We start from the raw sequence: 19,089 nt of genomic DNA, 5'->3' as shown, positions 1-19,089 counted from the left end.
GTTTCTCACACGCCAGCCACTGTGTTCAGTATTTGAGTCAATCATTTGCCAAATACCTGCTTCTACGTGGCCGAAGTACAGAGGCCAACTAAGCACGTCCCCTGTCCTCACGGAGCTTACAGTCTAGTGGGGGACACAGACCCCCAAACCAGGAAACACGGAGAGAAGTGGCAGCTGTGACCAGCCCTTCCCTGTCCCTGGGCTCCAGGCACACGGCTCGCTCAGTGCCGAGAACTTGGCCGAGACCTTCCAGCATCAGGCCGCTGCCTCTGTCGGGCTTGGTCGCCTGTCTGTTTCGAGCCCCCACGTCATTGGTTTCCTCACTTTCCCTCCACTGCTCCTCGTACCATCAGGGCTGCAGCACAGCGTGACGTGGGGGTGTCTGTCACCGGGTGCCCGTGAACCGGTGAGCAGGACACAGTGTGAAGCTTCTGTGCTCAGCTTCCCCACGCCGGCCGGCCCCCTGCTGTCCCTCGGGCCAGCACAGCAGGTCTTCCCCTCAGAGGTCACCTTTGTCCCCCCCAGCTTCTCAGGGGGACTCCTTCCCACCACTTACATCTGGTTCCAACGTCACCCCAGTTACTTTCTGCGTAAGAAAATCACCCCGCCTGCTGGGTTTCCTTCATGGCCCCCGTGGCTTCCCTGTTCACAGTCTCCCCACCCCCCTAGAGCGTTAAGTTCCTTTGAGGTGAAGGTTTTGTCTGGCTTGTTTACTGCTGCACACCTCGTCCCAGCACCACATCTGGCATGAAGAGGGGATGGGTATATATTTGTGGAATGAAGTCTATTTGTGGGCAGATGATGTGAAGGTGAGCATTCAAACCGGACGCTTGCCAAGGCCCTACTGTGCGCCAGTTGCTGCTGTAGAAAGGAAGTCTGTGGGGAGAGGCGGGGAGGCCGCCCACGTCAGGGCCAGGATGAGGCAGTTGATGACCCAGCTCTGCCCAGTGCGTGCAAGTTCACACGCCAGCACCTGGTAAGTTCTCAGGAAGTAGGTCCTGAATAAGTAGATGCTTGATGCAGCGGAGGTGCATTTGTAAATCCTCCCTCTTCCATAGGACAACAGCCCGGAGAAAGCGTATCCTCCGGGGGAATGGACGGAGGTTGAATGAATGAGTGGTCCTAACACCCTGGGACACCAGCAGATGGGCCAGGAGGACCTGCAGTGCCCCCAGCCCCTCCCACCTCTCCTGGTGTCACCTTACTCAGTCATACCTGTAATAGTGTACAGAGCTGTGATGGCCAGCAGCCCCGTGGTGGCCAGGTACAGATCCAGGTGCAAAGACTGCTGAATGAAGATGGCGCCTGCATACATGTCCACCTGTGGGAACATGAGGGTGTTGGACACGTGAGTGAATGAGTGAATGAAGTGAATGAATGAATGAGTGAACGACTGAATCAGTGAATGAATAAGTGAATGAGTGAATGAATGAACGAGTGAATGAATGAATGAACAGGCGTGTGCAGCACAGGCTCCCTTAGACTCAGCCCCAGCTTAGATTCTGGCAAACACAGCAGAGTCATACATTGTCCTTTCCTCATCACCTCTTCCGGGGTCTCAGACGGGAGCCCTGTGGACGGTGACGTTTGAGACCCACTTCCCTGGGCTAATACAAGGCCGCCTCCGTGGTCCATGTCGGCCTCTGACACGCCAGCCTCCACACTCCCATCAAATCCCCTCACACACGCCCTCCTGCTCCCCATGAAAGCCGTGCGCTGCCCCACTGCCCCCAAGACATCTGAATAAATGAGGTGGAGTCACGAGCCAGGCCCTTCCTGACCTGCCTGCCGCTCGGCCTCATTTCCTTCCTTGCTTCCTGTTCCCAGTCCCCCAGGCGCTCTGAGTGCAACCTGTCCGCTGCCAGGTCAAGTTCACCCCGGCCCAGGCTTCTGCGCGGCCAGACCCTCTTTCTGGAATGCCACCCTTCCTCTCAGAAGCTTCCTCACGGCACAGAGCCAGTTACCGTTCGGACTGATGAACTCCTCTGCCTGTCACCCTCCAGCGGGACCAGAGCTTCCGTATGAGGCACTGCCCTTCCGAGGGGCAGCGGGGCCGGCTCAGTGGGTAACGACTGCTCATGGCCCCCGCAAGGGCTCTCGGGAGCCCCAGTGACCGGCACCAGCCTGAGATGCCACCAAAGCGGCTTTGGCAGGAGGGGCGAGGACTCCTTCCCCCCACCTCTCCGCCCAACCTCCTGCCCATGGGCCCACGGCATGGGTGGTCACTGCCCTGTGGGGAGGGGGCCTTACCGAGATCTTGGTGAAGATGTAGATAAACAGGTAGAGCACAGCCAGGATGGTGGGGATTCTGTTGCCGCCAAAGCGTTTCCTGAGATATTCCGGCATCGTGGTGACCTGGGGACAGAGTGACATCTCCCCACCCACCCGCCGACTGGGGCACGTGGCCTCAGACTCCAGCCCTCCCCACCCACCCTCCACACTCAGAAGCACAGGTGGTCTTCTTGGGTTCTCCGTGTGACCCTCAAAGAGGGAGGAGGAAATGGGAGCACCGGGGAAGGACATGGCTTCACTGCGTGACTGCCGGTGGCCCCGTGCCAGCACCTAAAATCATCTCCAGCACCTCCATCTGTCTGTGTTCCAAGCTCGGGGGGTTGCCCTGCTGTGAACCTTCAGCCAAATCACCATGAAAAGCAGGGGATTCTATCGCAAACCATGCTGGCTACACAGTTGTCCCACCAGGTGACAATTACGGCAGGTCCCTCATGCCCTACGGTGGCTGGTCCGAAGCCTGTCACCCCCATGGGTCAACCCGGGGACTGGGCCATGTTCCAGAGGACCGTTATTTGGGTGGCACTTTCTTGGAGCTGGGCGCGTCCTTCCCCCATCTCCTCACCCCACTGTACCCCCAACGTGGGGTTGAGACAACGCCAGATCTAGACTCTGGGACCTCAAGCCAACAACCATTCTTCCACAAGGAGCCAGATCTCGGATGGGGAAGGAGAGCGTAAGGGTGGTGCTGCAGCCCCTTATCCAGGGTGCTGCTGCTGCTGTAACCCAGGGAGGAGAAAAATGGGGACCCGGCCGTGATGAGTGGCGAACCCTCCCTTCCAAGGTCAGAGTCGGGAGGCAGAAGGAGCTGGCGGGGGGAGGCTGGTAGCCCCGACAGTCAGATGTGGCACAACAACAGTAAATTGTTCATGGGAGGACCTGGCAATCGAAAATACAGGGTGTTTAGTGTCAAACTGTTTCAACTTCCATGCATGTTTGAAATTTTTTTCATAATAAAATATTGGCCAAAAAGAAAGAAAGAAAGAGAGAGAGAGAGAGAGAGAGAGAGAGAGAGAGAGAGAAAGAAAGAAAGAAAGAAAGAAAGAAAGAAAGAAAGAAAGAAAGAACTTCAGGACTAAATGGACATTTTAAAATAGAATAAAGAACAGCTTCTCTTTCCTCCTCCTCGTCCCAGAAGGGCCATCTGGGCTGTGGCCCCAAGAATGTCTCGCCTCGACCCTCGGATCTGCTGCGAACGCAGCTGGCATGTCCCACAAGCACCGGTCTGAGCCCTGACACTCTCAGGGACCAACACACAGAGGCACCGGGTCCCACCGAGTGCAGTGGACACTCCTGGCTGGTGTGACAGCTAATCAGAGAGCACGTGAGGGCGCCAGCCCCTCCGATAAGGGGTACATTGTCTCCGCTGTGAGTGGCGACGGCCCGCTGGCCTCCTTTGGGGGCTGGACCCCCGCCAGCGGCTGCCTGCATCTCGTCCTAGAGAGAAGCACGGCCTCCACTCACAGGACGTTTCTGATGAACAGGCGGCCAGCAGCGCTGGGATGGAGAAGTCTAACTCTGGGGGGTGTGACGCTGGCGCAGGGCCTGGCCGGCCATGGTGGTGAAGCAGCAGGGAAGGCAATATGCCAGCAAGCGCGGCTGAGAGAGACAGACAGACAGACAGACAGTGACTGGTGGGCCTCATGGGAGGGGGGAGCCAGCCCCGGGGCGCTGTGTGAAAGCCAGCAGGAAGGGACGAGTGGCAGCTGTGCTGGGAGGTGACACCCTCATTCCCGAGGCACCCCCCCCCCCCGCGGGTGGCTCATCTCTCCCTCTCCCCCCATCGTTTCCTGGGGGTGGGGCGGCCAGGGGACGTCAGCACCTGTGCGATGTCCCCACCACAGCCACTGTCCCACTCCCACCCTCCCCTCAGGTAAAACCCCTCCCTCTTCCTGGGAAACACGCCCCACTCCCCCAGCCCTACCCAGCATTCTTCCCCAGCTTCCTCCCTTCTAGAATTTTCCACCCTGTGCAAGCAGCTTCAGGGACAGCGCTGAGAGCCCACAGGCGACACCTTAGTTTTTCAGCCCCAACAGCAGGTGGGCATCCCCTTCCCCCGCCTGTTTCTCTGACCAACACGGGAACGTCGTCACCTGCAGGCCCCAGTCACCTCCGATACCCAACTTTCCACTAGCGCAGCTCTCCCATTGGCTGACTCTGGTGACCCCTGCTGAGGGTCTGGGTGTCAGCTCATTCTGCATCTCACTTCATTCTGAATTCATGAGCACCTGATACTGAGTCATTTCAACAAATTCTTATTGTGCACCTACGACGTGCCAGGCGCTGCTCCAGACCCCAGGGCACAACGAGCTGGTTCTGTCCCCTAGAGGTCAACCCGACAGGACAGACCCACAGCCACCCCAGCGCAGTGACTCCACCTGGGAGACTGAACCTGCACTGGGAACACGTGGCAATGTCCAGAGGCATCCCGGCTGCCAGTTTGAGGGGTGCTGCTGGCATCCAGTGGGCAGCAGCTGGGGACATACATGCCAGCCCATCACACACAAAAAACACAGAAGGTCCGGCCCAGCACGTCACTGCCGCAGAGGCTGAGAACCCTGGTCTAGCAGGAGAGACACAGGGCAAAGGGAGAGACATTTCAGCTTCAGCACCACACAGACCAACGCAGATCCAGTGGGGGAGACGCCCCAGTCAGGTGGGAGAGGGCTCCTGCAGGACCGGTGGCTTCCAGGAGGACTTGGGGGGTGCACAGGGCTTAACAGCAGCACCGAGGGCAAGGGAAGGTTTGCAGCAGGTGGGAAAACATCGCCTGGCCTGGCTGGGGAAGCCCTGTGCCTGGCGAGGACGGGGTGGGGCTGCCGGGAGCTGGCACGCAGCTGAATTGGTGCTTCTCCAGTGAGTGAATGAATGAATGAGCTGACAGAGGGACTGGGGGGGGATGGGGGGGGAGGCCAGGGAGTCTAGTCTGTTCCCCATATTCGTGCGTAAGACTGGCCTGAAATTCTCTCGCTGGGCGGTATTAGCATTACCCTATTCTCAAAACATGGCTGACAAAAGTTCGCGCTAGAGGATCACGGACTTCCACGTGAAACGTTCCAGAAGAGAACATAGGAGAGTATCTTTTTGACCTTGGAGCAGAACATCTGAAATCGACTTAAGTCGAGACAGTACGGGTGACTGAGAGCTGGCCATAAGATCAGAAACGGATTTTTAAAACTACTTTTTCAGAAAGAGTAAAGCAGCATGATTTGGTAACAAAAAGTATGATATTCCACATCAGCCAGAAATAATTATTACCACTTTGCATGCAAAAGGAGAAAACACGATGACTGAATCACATATATATGTAGTTAAAAGCAGTACCACGTTATTTGTTAGACATCAAAGGGAGAACGTGAGTTTTGTGTTTGCATTTTGGTATTACAGAAAGAAAGTTTTTGAGCCCAGTCTTTCCAGACTCTGAAAGTCCCGGGTTCATCTCTGATGTCTGTCACCAGTGGGGACCACTAGGGACAAGGTCCTAACTCTCCCTGGCGCATGGTCCCTCTCCATGCTGGGACCTCTGAGGGGCTGTGGGTGGAAGGGGGCAGGACAGGAGACGCGGGAACTCACCTGCCCCGCAATGTAAATTGGGAGGAAGATCCAGGCCAGGATCAGCACGGAAAACAAACCCTGCGGGAGAGACGCAGTCAGGACCCGGACCCGCCCACACCAGGGCCCCGCCCACACCAGGGCCCCGCCCACACCAGGGCCCCGCCCACACCAGGGCCCCGCCCACACCAGGGCCCCGCCCACACCAGGGCTCCCAGAGCGGTAGGTGCTCCAGGTAACCGGCCAGCCAGTGCCTCTGCTTCCATCTCCTACTTGCAGAGCGGCCCACCGCCCTGGGCCATCGTGTGTCCATGTTTAAATGGGAGAAGGGATGGAGGAGGGACCAGTGACAATTGAAGCGTCTCTGACACTCCTAGCTCAGTGTCTACTAAACCTTGCGCCATCCCTGTGACCAGGTGTCCCCGCGTGTCCTGGGGGGGACAGTGGTTAGTACAAGGCTGCGAGGCCGGTGGGGCAGGCAGCGCTGACCAGTAGCTGGTGACGCCGGGAGAGTGCATTTTCTCACTGTGAAATGGGAGAGGCAGAGCCCCCTATGTCATTGCAAGGACACGGTGACAGGAAGCTCAGGGAGCACTCCCTGTGCCCAGGCCCTCCTCTGCCCCCTTTACAGGCATCACTTCCTTTAACCCTCGCAGTGACTCCAGGGTGCAAGCACTGCTATTATCCCTACGTTACACATGGGGCTCAGAGAGGGCAAGGCACTGGCCCATGGTCACACAGCTCGTTCTAGTCGGCAGTGGAGCCCCGTCATGTTATAACGTATGTGACGTACTTAAATCAGGCACAGAGTAAGCACTAAAACGTCAGTTACCACGAAGATAAGTCTATCCCCTTCCCCTCTGAAAACTGTATCCTGAATGATCCCTGCAACGCGGGACAGCTGTCCCATCTGTTGGGTACCTGCTGGGTGGCCAAAAGGTCAGAACCACTGTAATCTTTGTGACATCAGTTGGCATCTGAAATGCAGAATGCCCTCCAGTCCCCGCACGCCTTCTAGCTTCTGCACCCAGCAGGGGGCAGTCTGAGCCCTGTTCCTCACACCTCTGCTTGCTGGGGTCCTGGCCATGCAAGTCAAACTGATTTGTGCTGACTGGGGGTGCCCTGGCACTTCCTGTTTGATTTTTCAGAAAGTGCCCCTCCAGGCACTCACACAGCTGTCCCCTGGGCTCTGCCCGCCACGGAGAGGGTGACCTGGTGCTCGGAGAGGGTGACCCGGCCAAACACTCACTATAAACTCGTAAGCAGCTACAGAAATGCCTGCGGCAGCGCCCGACCCTGCCAGGCCAACGAAATGTCCGCTTCCAATGTTGCTGGCAAACAAGGACGCGCCCACCTGTGGGGAGACAGACAGGTCAGATGTTGGAGCCAAGGTCCGGGGTGCGGTCTCCCCACCCCTAGTTCTTTCTGCGCTCCGAAGGGATGAAGAAAAAAGGAGACATGGAGAAGACAGAGCGATTCCTAGCCTATCTGGCACATTTTTCAAATTAGAAAAAGACTCTCCTCCCCTAAGACTCTCCCTTCCACCGGTCAGAAATCCGCACAATAAACAGGCATATCCGTGATGCCTAAAATGTGAATTGTGTCCCCTAGGATTGTGCAGTGCACAACGTGAACAACTGTATGCAGCATCCCTGGAGGGAAGGATGACAGGTGCTGTAGAAAGTGCTTCCTGAGGAGGAGAATCAGGAGTCCTGTGGTATTTGAAGAGATCATTAGTAAAACTATTATCCCCAACCACCTACCCAGGGTCCATGAAGTAGAGGCCTATGTACACGTGTGATATGTGCATGCACACACGCGTGTGTGTGTGTGTGTGTGTGTCAATGCCCGTACACCCATTTGAAAATAAAATAATGTAACGGCCTCCACTTTGGCTCTAGCCCCTCTCATTTCTCAGCGTATGCCTCAGGGGAGGGGGGAGTGTGCCCCCCCCAGCCCAGGCTGGAGCCCGTCAGCACATCAAACTCCCCTGGCCACAGAGCACAGAGGTTGGCACTGGGACGGGCAGGGGACATCATCAGAGATGACATGTTTTCCAGGGATACTGCCCTGGAGGCAGGTGGTCTTGCCATGCTGAGCTGCAACTTGAGAGGACGCAAGGTCTGAAGCATCTTTTTGATATGACGTTGAGCCTATTTGGGAAAAGCTCCCATCCACAAGAAGAGATGGATGGATGGATGGATGGATGGATGGATGGATGGATGGATGGATGGATGGACAGACGGAAATAGAAAGAACAAACAGAGGGGAAGACCCGGCCTAATAATGTCATTTGAGCCCCTGTACTCTGCCATACCTAAAACCAGCTCAGCCTGAGATTTTTCCCTTAGCTGAGCAGACGAATTCTCTTTTTGATGAAATACGTTTGGGTCGGAGCTAAGCCTTCTCTAGTTGAGACTGTGACGTCCACACAACATGCAGCTAAAGAGTCCTGAGACTCCAAACACCAGGCGGCACCTCAGCAGGTAGAAATTCTTCGAGAACTGACTTGAGTTGAGCCAGAGACCACTTACCGGCCACCACATCATGTCCCCTCCTGCCAGGAAGTAGCCTTTCACTGTGTCCCGCTTGGTCTTCACCGTGGACTGAAACAAAGCAGAAGGCTGAGTGAAGGGAAACAATACTATTGAGAAGCAGAGGCGTCCCAAGAGGGCCTCGGCCACAGGATCTAAAGTGGGAGACCAGCAAGACAGATTTGGACATCAAAGATGTTTTGTCTGATTTGTAGTTTGTCAGAAGCTCTGTGGCTTCTGGGTCCCAGCTGCAGCCCAGTGGTGTCATGGCCGTAAGAACCAGGCAACAGCATGGTGGGCTCATGAACCTGGCTCACCCCAACCGGCCACATCCCCCACAATGGTGGTGGTGGTGCCCTGACACCAGGCGACCTGGACACAGCAGGGACACCCACCACCTCTGTCACCCAGGCAGTGACTCCCACGACCAGTGACACCCCCACCTTGACCTGGAGGCACAAGAAGTGCAGGTAAAAAAAAGAAAAAAACAAAAACAAAAACAAACAAAACAAAAACTTGCACTAGAGCGCCATCTGCTGGAAAACAAAAGAAAGACCTCTAATTGTCAAGCCGCTGAACTGTTGAAATCAAAAGGTACTTGAGTAAGAAAAGTGTCCACTACGTCAAAGGCACCGGCAGAGGAACAACCAAGATAACACAGTAACACAGAGAGAAAATGATACTTCTCCAGAAACCAAGCCCAAAGTCACGGAAGACTGTGATCTATGTGACAGAGAATTCAAAAGAGCAGTCATGAAGAAATTCAACAAGATACGAGAAAACTCAGAAAAGTCGTTCAATGAGCTCAGGAATGAAATGAATCAATGGAATAGTACTTTACCCAAGAGACTGAAACTGAAAAAGAACCAAACACAAATTCTGGAGAACTCAATAAGTGAGCTGAAGAATGCATTAGAAAGCAATTAGAGCAGGCTACATGGAGGAGAGAACTGGTGAGCTCAAAGACGGAAATCTAGAAATGATTCAGGTGGAAGAAGAAAGATAACTAAGCATTTTTTTTTAAATAAAAGAACCCTACAAAAACTATCTGACTCTATTAAAGAAAGAATTCTCAAGGCAGCCAGGAGAAAAAAGATGGTAACCTACAAAGGAAACCCATCAGGTTACCATCAGATTTCTCAGCAGAAACCCTACAGGCCAGGAGAGAGTGGGATGATATATTCAAAATACTGAAAGATGGAAGCCACCAGCCAAGAATAATATATCCTTATAAAGCAAAGTTATCCTTAGATATGAAAGAGAAGTACAGCTTCCCAGACAAAGGCTGAGGGGATTTATCACCACAAGACCTGTATTAGACGAAAATGTTGACAGGGGTTCTTCTATGGGAAACAAAAGGACGAAAGTACACACAACTTGAAGTGAACAGACAGAAGCAGAAAATTGCAACTCCGTTTCAGAATAGGGTGTGTAAGGGGGAAAAGCATCCCGCAGCTGTGCGGTGGGTACCGTCACAGCACCTTCTTCACAGGGACCTGTGCCAATTCTATGCGGTAACGTCAGTGCAAGCACCCAACACAGCAGTGACCGTCTGCCCTGCCGAAGTTCTGATCACTGCACGCCCTGAGCGGCTGTGTTCCCCTCCCCGCCTCCCCGGCCTGGCTTACCCAGAGTCCCACGGCCAGGACAAAGAGGAAGTAGAGAGCCAGCACCGTGATGTCACCTGCCTCCAGGCTTCTCTGGGGAAATGCGTCCAGGGGGTCGGAGAGCGAGGGCGGAGGGCTGCTGGGGCCGCTGTCCATGGTGCTGAGCGACTCGGGCCTGTGGAGGGGGAGAGTGTGTCAGATGCCAGACCGCCCTTCTCACAGTCTCCGAGGCGCCTCCTTGGGACAGCTGAGCAAGACGACGCACGGGAGGGGTGTGTGAAGGAGACAGACCTGAGGGTAGAGTCCTCCACCCAGCCGTTCACTCCTCTGTTCAACAAATATTTACAGGGAAGTTACGCCAAACCCACAGCGGCTTTTTACCAATTCACTCACTCATCTGGCAAAATCTAAAGAAGAATAAGCATGGAAATGGCACAGATGGTTTCACCACCTTCTTCCACGTACTAAGCACACGTCCAGGCATGAGAGACCAACAGGACACCTGTCTCTGTGTTCCTGGTACCTCACAGCTGGGCGCAGGCCAAGCCAAGGATTTTGTGGGAGGCTCGGCCGGAGAGCACTGGTTTCAGTCCTGGATGTGCCCACAGATTTGCATGTAGTGAATAAACGCCTACATAACACCTACTACACGCCAGGCATCATTCCAAGGCTTTACAAACCTGCAAACAGGAACTGTTGTTATTAACACCAGTTTGCAGACGGCAAAATTGAGTCCCAGAGACGTTAGGTAACTTGCCCAAGGTAAACAGAGCTGGGAGCTGAAGGCAAACCATCTTGCTCCAGAATCCACGTTTGGAACCACTGTGCTAAGCTGTGCTCAGTGGGATTCCTGTGGGGGCACCATCATGTCCCCCTCAATGACGTTTACGCCCTTATCCCCAGAACCTCAATATGAACTGACATGGAAAAGGACACTTAAATTGGCAGACGGAATTAAGGCTGCCAGTCAGCTGTCCGTAAAACAGGACACTGTCCTAGATCACCTGGGTCACCTCAGGACGCCTTCACAGGGGTCCTTAGACGTGGACAGGAAATCAGACTGTGTAAGGACAGGACGATGTCGCTGGCTTTACAGATGGAGGGACAGAGCCACGAGCCAAGGATTGTAGATGGCATCTAGAAACTAGAAAAAGCAAGAGATTCTCCCCTGGAAGCTCCAGGAGGAATTCAGCCCTGGGGTCACCCAGCCCAGGGAGACCCATTGAAAACGTATGACTTTCAGAGCTGCAGTACCCTGGTCTGTACCCACTAGATGCCCCTCAGCTGTGACAGCCACCAACCTCCCCTGAGCTGAGAACCCAAGGGCCTACAAGCGGCTGGATGTCCCCTTAGAGACGACGCCTCAGCGGGGTGCTCAGTGAGCTCACGTTCCCTTCCCACGCCCAGGACAGCTCTGAACTTGTCTCCCTGACCCTGGGCCTTGCTCTTGTTGTTGGGAGGGTGCTCACCGCTGGTCAGACCTGGGACGTGGTGGCCGTCTGAGCCAGTGTTGAGCCCCAGCATTTGTGGTGAAGGACAGAAAGGAGACAGGGGGCAGGAGGGAAGACAAACTTGCCAGTACCGGGCACACCGGGGTGCAGGCCAGGAGCCCCGATTCCAGCCCAGACCTCCCCCCCCACCCGGAGCCTCCGTCATCTGTAAAATGGGATGATGCAAATCCCCTCAAGTCCAGCTAACGGAACCGGAGAGCTCACAGGGAGGAGGGGAAAGGTGGGCAGACCTGGAGCGCCGTCGGGGGCTTTCTGGGCCGTAACTGGGAGACACAGGCTCTGGAGGCTTGTGGGGAGGGTCTGGAGGGTGTCGAGGACAACGCCCGCTCAGGTAGGTAAGATCTTATTGCTCTTCCCGAGCGAGGAGGCGGTGGCCACGGCTGACAAGCGGCAGAGCTGACACTAGAACCCAGGTCGGCCTGACTTCAGAGCCTGCATTTTCCAACGCTTCAACCTGCTGCTTCCGAAACAGGGGACGTGAGGGACGCGCAGGACGAGGGGTGTGGGAAGCAGCTTAAAGTGGAGGCTGATGTTGAACTGGGGAACGGGGTAGAATGTTCCAGAACCCAGCAGGTCTGAAAGGAAGGAGGGGGTGGAAGGAGGGAGGAGGGCAGCGGGCGACGGGCGAGCCAGCCCTGCCCTGTCCCCAGCACCCCCCCAGCCCCCCCCCAGGCCTCTGCCTGCCAGGCACCGAGAGGGGTGGGGGCAGATAAACAACGTATTCATCACTGTGCTGGGCCGGCCGCTGGCACCAGCTCTTCCTGGGTCCCAAAGTGGGGGGGCCCTGGAGGGACTGGCCGTGTCTCCACGGTGGGGCCAGGAGCTCGGCCCAGCGAAGCCACGGAACCTAAGTGATGCCCCCTCGGCCGAAGCTCACAGGTGCCCCGTGTTCAGCAAATCTATGGGCACCACTTACCGACGTGCCAGGCATGGAGCTCACGTCCCACTTGTCCTCCTTTCTCATCCTCACCCGCCGGTGAGGCAAACCTCGCACCTCCATTCCACAGGCAGGAAACGAGGCGCAAAGAGCTGAAAGGGAGCTGGCTCAGGTCCCAGCTGTGCCACCTGCCTCTAGGTCACAGCAAGTGGCAGAGGTGGGAGTGAAACACGGGTCCTACACAGAAGCTCGTGGCATTGTCCAGGACGGGCTGGTCCGCCTTCCTCCCCTTCCCTCTTCTCTCTCTTTCTCTCCTCTGCTTCACTGCTTCCCTCCCTTTCTCTGTTTCTTTTCCATAAGCACCTATTAGGCACCAGCTGTGTGCCGGGCTCAGCACTGGGCACGGAGGGCAAAGTGGTGAGAGGAGCGGCCCGGCCCCCACCCGCGTGGGCACACTGTGTGAGTCCAGAGCCACTCTGTGAAACGACCCCAGAGCCCTGAGCCCTGGCGCTGCCCCCGAGGCCTGCCTGGCCTCCTGCGAGGGGCCGCCCCGGACGGGAGGGCAGGGAGCTGTGCAGAGCCTTGTAACAACGGTCTTGTTTGCAGGAGTGCCCCGCCCTCGGGTCCAGCGACGAGCAGCCAAAGCACAAAGGGCAGCCGAGCGGCCCAGCCGTCACCCACTTCCGTTCACAGATGTGGGAATTTTCCACGGCCAGGGAGAGGGACAGACTGGGGACCACGTGGCAGGAGGGCTGGGCACTGTGACAGCTTTCACGCCCACGTGTGCGTCTGCTGCGGGGGGAGGACGGGGAGCGACGCTATTTTTTATACCTTTCGTGCTTCTGAAACATTCCACAAAGAAAGAAAAAGAAACTAAGAGAACAAGATTGATGGCATAAAACCACCCGTGTGTGTTCAACCCACTCAAACCTATAAAACTGTGAAGTACTTGGCTAGGATGCGGGCACAGCTGCCGATGACGACAAACAAATCAGCGGGGACAAAGAATGGGACAGACCCCGAGATGGGGACAGAGAACCTGGGCAAGGGGCCCGCACTGACCACAGGTGACCACAGGTGACAGGTGGCAGTGAGCATCAAGGTCGCAAGTTTATCTACAGGCAGCACGTCCTCCTCCAGGAGCAGCGTGGTGACGGGCGTGGGGACGGCACGACCGCACCAACCAGTTCAAATGCCATCAGCACCGCTCACCAGATCCACGATCTTGGACAACCAAGCTGTCCGAGGACCCGTCTATGAAATGGGGACCATCGTCAGACGTGTGTCCCAGGTTGGGAAACGCATTCAGCACGTTCATTATGTAACGTGGTCAGTTCCAGAACCCCTGATCCTCTAAAACCATTAAAACACCACCATGAAAACCATGAAAAAGAAAAACCAAACACACAGGGCGTGGACATTGTAGTCGGGTGACGCTGGCCCCTGCCTCCGTGTGCGCAGCTCACGGGAAGCACACAGCACCCCTAGGTCGGGTCTGACGAGCCCCACTGAACCGTCATGGAGAACAAAGCCCAAGGTCGCACCGCCAGTAAATGACTGACCCAGGGCTCCACCCAGACCTGACCCGCGAGCTCCTCACCCCGGCCTGCCACACGGACCCTTGGCAGGGAAACTGCAGGGCGTGACGAGGGCCGGCACAGCCCACACCTCCCAGGTGGCCCCGCTCACGCCCTTTCTGGCCACTCCTCTGCGGTACCTGCCGTGGAGGTAGCTGCCACCGCCACAGCCACCAGCCTGGCTTTTGCCCGGCTCTCGTCTGGGATGGCCAGAGCCATGGGATGGTGGCGGGAGGGGTCCAGTGTGTGAGGCAGAGCGGACAGCGGGGCTGGAGCCACAGGGAGGGGCTGGACGGCCACGTGTGGCCGGCCCCCAGCTGATGCGATGGAGCTCGTTAGGGGCAGGGCTCCAGAAAAAGGCCACGAGGGCAGATTCCAGGCACTTTGGCGGAAGGAGGCAGACGCCAGGCCGTCCGCAGCCAGTAGGAAGAGCCCCAGCTCCGCTATTTAGGAAAGAAACCCCCGGCAGGGCCGGGCGGGCGGCGTCCCCCAAACAGCCCACGGAGGCCACCACACGACGTGCAGGGCACCCGGGGCCTTTCTCCTGCACCCGCCTCGTCCCTCCAGCGACGACCTGGGCTCACGATTCCTGCAGAGAACAGACGTCACGAACACCAGGCTCGTCCGTCCACACGCCGAGCGTCATCTGCTCTGACAGGCGACAGCACCCACCCTGCTGCTCACGCCAGAAACGCAGGGCTCGCCCTTGGGTCGTCCGCTCACTCTGGGCGGCATCTGTGCCGAAGCCCCAGGTGCCACGGCCGCACACATGCCACCAGAGGCACAGGTCTCTGTCTCAACTGCCAGAACCTCCCGACCCCCGACCCCACCCTAGGCAGCAGCAACCTCCACCCTGCCTCCCGACTCCACTCCTGCTTCCTTCCTGCGGCCCTGGGTCCCGGCCTGGACGCCGGGAGAGCTCTGGCCGTGAGTCCGCAGACCCCTGTCCTGCCCGCAGCTTCTCCACGGCACAGCCTCCTCTCACACGGGCCTTTCTATCCTCTGAGCATGATTTCCGGCCTCGGGGTCTTGGCCATTCTGTTCCCTCTGCCTGAAATGCTCTTCTCTATACTCTTGCTTGACCAACTCCTCCTCGTCCCTCAGACGTCACCCTCCTGTCACACCCCCAAGGGAGCCTTGTCCTGGCCTCAGCCTAAATTGGGTCCTTAAGTTATCTGTCATCAGAGCAAACATGACGTCTCACCACGGCGGAATCAAGCATGACAGCGGTTTGTGTGCCTCCCACTGCTGCCATTACTGTCCCCACTGCACTGGAAGTGAGGGCAAGGACCACCGTGTCTCGTTCACACCGTGTCCCCAAAGCAGTGTTAAAAAAGAGAAACAACATGGGGCCAAGTCACCAAGCCTGATCGCAGCTTCAGCCCCTCCCAGGGGTGGAATTTTAAAGCAATCGGTCTGGAATGGCCGGCTCAGCACTCGTGAGGTCTTCTGCCTGATAAGACCCCCTGCCTCCCCTAAGGGACTGTGACCTTCCTGAACTAAGCCCCTCGGTTCACCTCTTAGCCCCACCCTCTTTCCCTATGGAAACCTCCCGGTCACACATCGCTTCATAGAGACAATGAGATCTCAGGCTGCCTCGGTTGAATTCTGCTCTATCACCAAGGGAACCCAGCAAACACTTGTGCACCAAGCACTGTGGGACTTCCAGAGCCTTTGCCATACACCCTGCACACCGCGACCCCTCCCCCAAAGTCCCATCCCCAGGACACCCTTGGGGGCGCCCTGTCCCAGCCGCTGCCCCAGACGTGGTGGGTCAGCACACGGCCCGGGAGCCGAGCGGCCGCCCTGCCACTCACCGTCTGCGGACCGTGGGCGAGTCTTGGAGCAGCGCACAGGCCTTGTGTGTGAATGCGGTGGCTGTGCCAGCTGGACGTGCCCACGGGGAACAGCGAAGGGGCCTGCCTGCCTCGTAGGTGACAGCAGCTGTGGCCAACACTACAGCCCTCTAATGTTTTACTATTCACAGACAATTTCACCTGCTTTATCTCTACATCTGTGGGCCGGGCTGGACTGAGGGTCACCTTTCCCAGTGACAGATAAGGAAGCTCTGAGGCTGGGTGCGCCCCTCCAAACACACCCATGTCCCTCCTGGGCCCCACCCTGTGCCCCAGGCTCACAGCTGGAGCCCTTGCTGCCAGCGCAGGTCCTGCCCTGGCCAGTTTCCCCAGTTTGGAGAATGAGCGTTGGAAGGGGAGTCTTACCTTCTTCTGGATGCAGAGCCACCTGTCCTGGAGCCTGCTGTGCTTTTGAGGCAGGAGAGACACAGACGGCTGAGGAAGGAGACCCTCGGGCTCCTGTCCCTTGCGGCCCGAGCCGGGGAGGACAGTGGTGGCCCTGCCTCCTCCACTGCCTGCTGATAGAACTTTCTTGCAGGTCAAACTCCAAATTCCAGGCTGCAGCTGGGATTAGGAAAAGTGAGAATGATCTTTCCAGGGACAGAGGAGAGGCCGGGCCCAGCCCGAACCCTTGAACTTGAACTTGAGGCTGGCCCTTGAGCTCCACCCTCGGCCTCTACGGGGCCCTCACCTGATGGGGGGCCCTGGCAGGGGGGGCTGGGGGAGCCCCTGGGGCCCAGGGCTGTCCTGCTTCACTCACCCACTCTTCCACTGGCCGGCCTCCATGCTGGGGACGGGCGAGCTTGGGACAGCTGGAGGAAGGGGGAGGAGAGATGCGGGCGAGGGCGGCAGAGGACAGGGGACGTCCCAGGAGAGCACGTACAGCCCCACGGCCCCAGCAGCAGCAACAGTGACCACTGTTGGTCCAGCCCCTTTTCCGTGGGCCCCAGATGAACGCCAGGCACAGAGCAAGTGTCAGGGGTGACGGAGCCACAGCCAGGGGCCCACATGTGGCCACGGCCCCAGGGCCGGCTGGGACAGAGAAAGGCTTTCAATGGACACTCAAGATTCTGAAAAGAGTTACTAGCACGTGCAAAACAAGAGACTGTGAACGAGCGTCTGGATATGTCACTTTCACAGAACAAACGGGAGATGTGGCCACGCCAGGCCACATGGCCACAGGACAGGCCCTGGACGAGGGAGTCACGGCTGCCCTGTCATCACCGCCCTGACCTCCAGCCCTCCCCTCCCTGCCGGGCCTGCCTGGGGTCCGGTCCTGACACCTGGGCGCGTGTGTGAGGACGTGGGACAGGCTCCCGGGTCACGGCGCCTGCAGTGGAGGCGCGCAGATGAGTGGGGCAGGCCAGGTGGGGCTGTGGCCGACTGAAGGGGACGGCCGTGACTCAATTCCAACTGGGGACACAGGGCCAGTGGGGCCAGACATTCTGACTGTCCCAGAAAAACGGGAAGTCCAGAACTTGGTATAACGTCTCACGATTATTAATGGCCGCTGGCTTGTCACCACCGCTGGCTTCTTCGATCGTCTGTCCCCTCTCTTGACCCTGCAAAGGACGGGAGACAGTGAGGGTGCCACCTCTCTGCAAACCTGTCTGAAGCTTGTCAGAGTTAACACACGCCTATCGTAGCTCCCGACAAATCCACCCACAGGTACTTTTCAAGAGAAATGAAAACGTCCCCGCAGCCATGCTCACAGCAGCCGCGTTCCTGTACCCAGACCCAGGAAAACCTGCCTACGTGAGGGGAGGGCAGGGGGAGGTCTCAGAGAGAGGCTGCTGCTGCCACCTGTTAAGTCACAGGGGCCGTGCAGGAAACTGACATCAGGCGGCTGCAGGACGGGGCATCAATCGTTACGGACAACAGGGCAGGGCGGGCAGCGTGCTGACACGTCACCCAGACTCAGGAGAAGGGCTCGTTCCGGGCAGCAGCGTGCTGTGGGCTGCAGGGAGTCGTGCTGCTCGGTGGGAAGGAAACACGGGCCACACGGGGCGGCCTCTGGGGGACCCAGCTGTGTCCATCGGAGGGTCATGCACAGGCCATGCCCTCGTGGTCCGTGAGAACCAGTCACTCCGTTACTGGCACTGAGACACCACGGACGTGTCTCAGAAACGCTGGGCCCACAGAACGAAGCCAGACACCCTGAGTGCGGGCCTGACGGCTCCTCTCTGTGACATTCACAACAGGACAGAGGATTTAGGGCGACAGAACTCAGACCGGGGCCACGAGGGCACGTTTTGGGCGATGGAATGTCCGCGGCGTAACTGGGCGGCAACTCCATGGCTGCACACGGTCGTTCAGAGCCTCTGGAGGGAAGGGTTACAATTTGGGCATTTCATTGTGTTACAAAACAAAATCCAACCGAGTGAATGTGAAGGGTGATCCGAGGGGTTGTACAAAATGGGAGGTTTTTACAGGAAGAAAGAGGGTGGGGCCAGGGAGGTCTCCACAAGAGAAAAGGAAGGGTAACTGCTGAGTGGGACATCATTTCTGAGACAAGAAGGAGAAGGGATTTTATCACGCAGATGGCCTCTTTTTCCTACGGGGGGGAATGGAGAGGGTTCACCTGACAGACGACCTCATGGTGCTTCACCTAAAAGTTCCAGACTGGCTGATTAGGACTCTGTTTCGGGGAGAGGCTGAAACTGTTAGATCAGGTGTTAAATCTAGGTTTGGTGGCGTGGGCTTTTACTGTGCGTAACCTCATTTCAAGAGAAACCGGCGGCCCCAAATGGGGTCACACCTGTCGGAGCCGCGAGCCCAGCAGACGCAGTTCTGCTCTGAGGGCGGAGCCTGTGCTCCTTGGCTAATGGTCACCTTCCAGGAGTTTGTCCAGCTCGGTGTGTCCCCGGGACGATGTGGGTCCCACCGCTGCCAATGCCTCATTTTTCAAGAGACAGCCCAGAGTCTGGGTTTTTAGGTGAATGATCTTTTCTTAGAAGGTTTGGCAAGTAATTAGAAAGTAACAAAAATAGTTAAAACACTGTCAAGCGATGCACGTGGCTGCGGCTTGTAGCCCTGTGTGACACTGTGATTTACAATGAATACATTTGGTCCCCCTTTCTGGCACAGAGCTCGTGAAACCCTTGGAATTTCCTCAGTGACGAGTGTGACCAAGGTGCCTCAGGCTGGTATAAAGTGACTTTTGGACTTCATGTAAGGATGGGGCTGGTTGCCAGGGGAACCAACCATGTGCTCAGGGGTTGGAGCTTTGGTACCCCCCACCCCAACCCCCAGGGAGGGGAGAGGGGCTGGAGGGTGAATCAACCGC

General features: G+C 57.2%; 1 protein-coding gene across 2 annotated transcripts in view; it reads right to left on the bottom strand.

Moving 5' to 3' along the window:
* The window catches only part of SLC5A11 (solute carrier family 5 member 11), a 30,537-nt gene extending 13,373 nt beyond the window's left edge, over positions 1–17,164 (bottom strand). The window contains exons 1-8 of one of the 2 annotated variants that reach the window (XM_033101814.1): positions 16,564–17,164; positions 16,170–16,367; positions 10,004–10,157; positions 8,376–8,447; positions 7,091–7,195; positions 5,863–5,922; positions 2,251–2,355; positions 1,216–1,321 (exon numbers count right to left, since the gene is read on the bottom strand). In XM_033101814.1, the coding sequence (XP_032957705.1) occupies positions 1,216–1,321; positions 2,251–2,355; positions 5,863–5,922; positions 7,091–7,195; positions 8,376–8,447; positions 10,004–10,138 (583 nt within the window). In that variant the 5' untranslated portion in view covers positions 10,139–10,157; positions 16,170–16,367; positions 16,564–17,164. Of the gene's footprint in view, positions 1–1,215; positions 1,322–2,250; positions 2,356–5,862; positions 5,923–7,090; positions 7,196–8,375; positions 8,448–10,003; positions 10,158–15,764; positions 15,920–16,169; positions 16,368–16,563 lie in introns of those variants that run through there. The other variant, XM_033101815.1, reaches the window with a different exon arrangement.
* Between the last annotated feature and the right edge of the window lie 1,925 nt (positions 17,165–19,089).

The sequence above is a fragment of the Rhinolophus ferrumequinum genome (genome assembly GCF_004115265.2).
Source record: "Rhinolophus ferrumequinum isolate MPI-CBG mRhiFer1 chromosome 15 unlocalized genomic scaffold, mRhiFer1_v1.p scaffold_54_arrow_ctg1_1, whole genome shotgun sequence".
Classification (NCBI taxonomy): domain Eukaryota; kingdom Metazoa; phylum Chordata; class Mammalia; order Chiroptera; family Rhinolophidae; genus Rhinolophus; species Rhinolophus ferrumequinum.
Note: the sequence above shows the minus strand (reverse complement) of the source record. Positions and strands in the feature narration are given on the sequence as shown.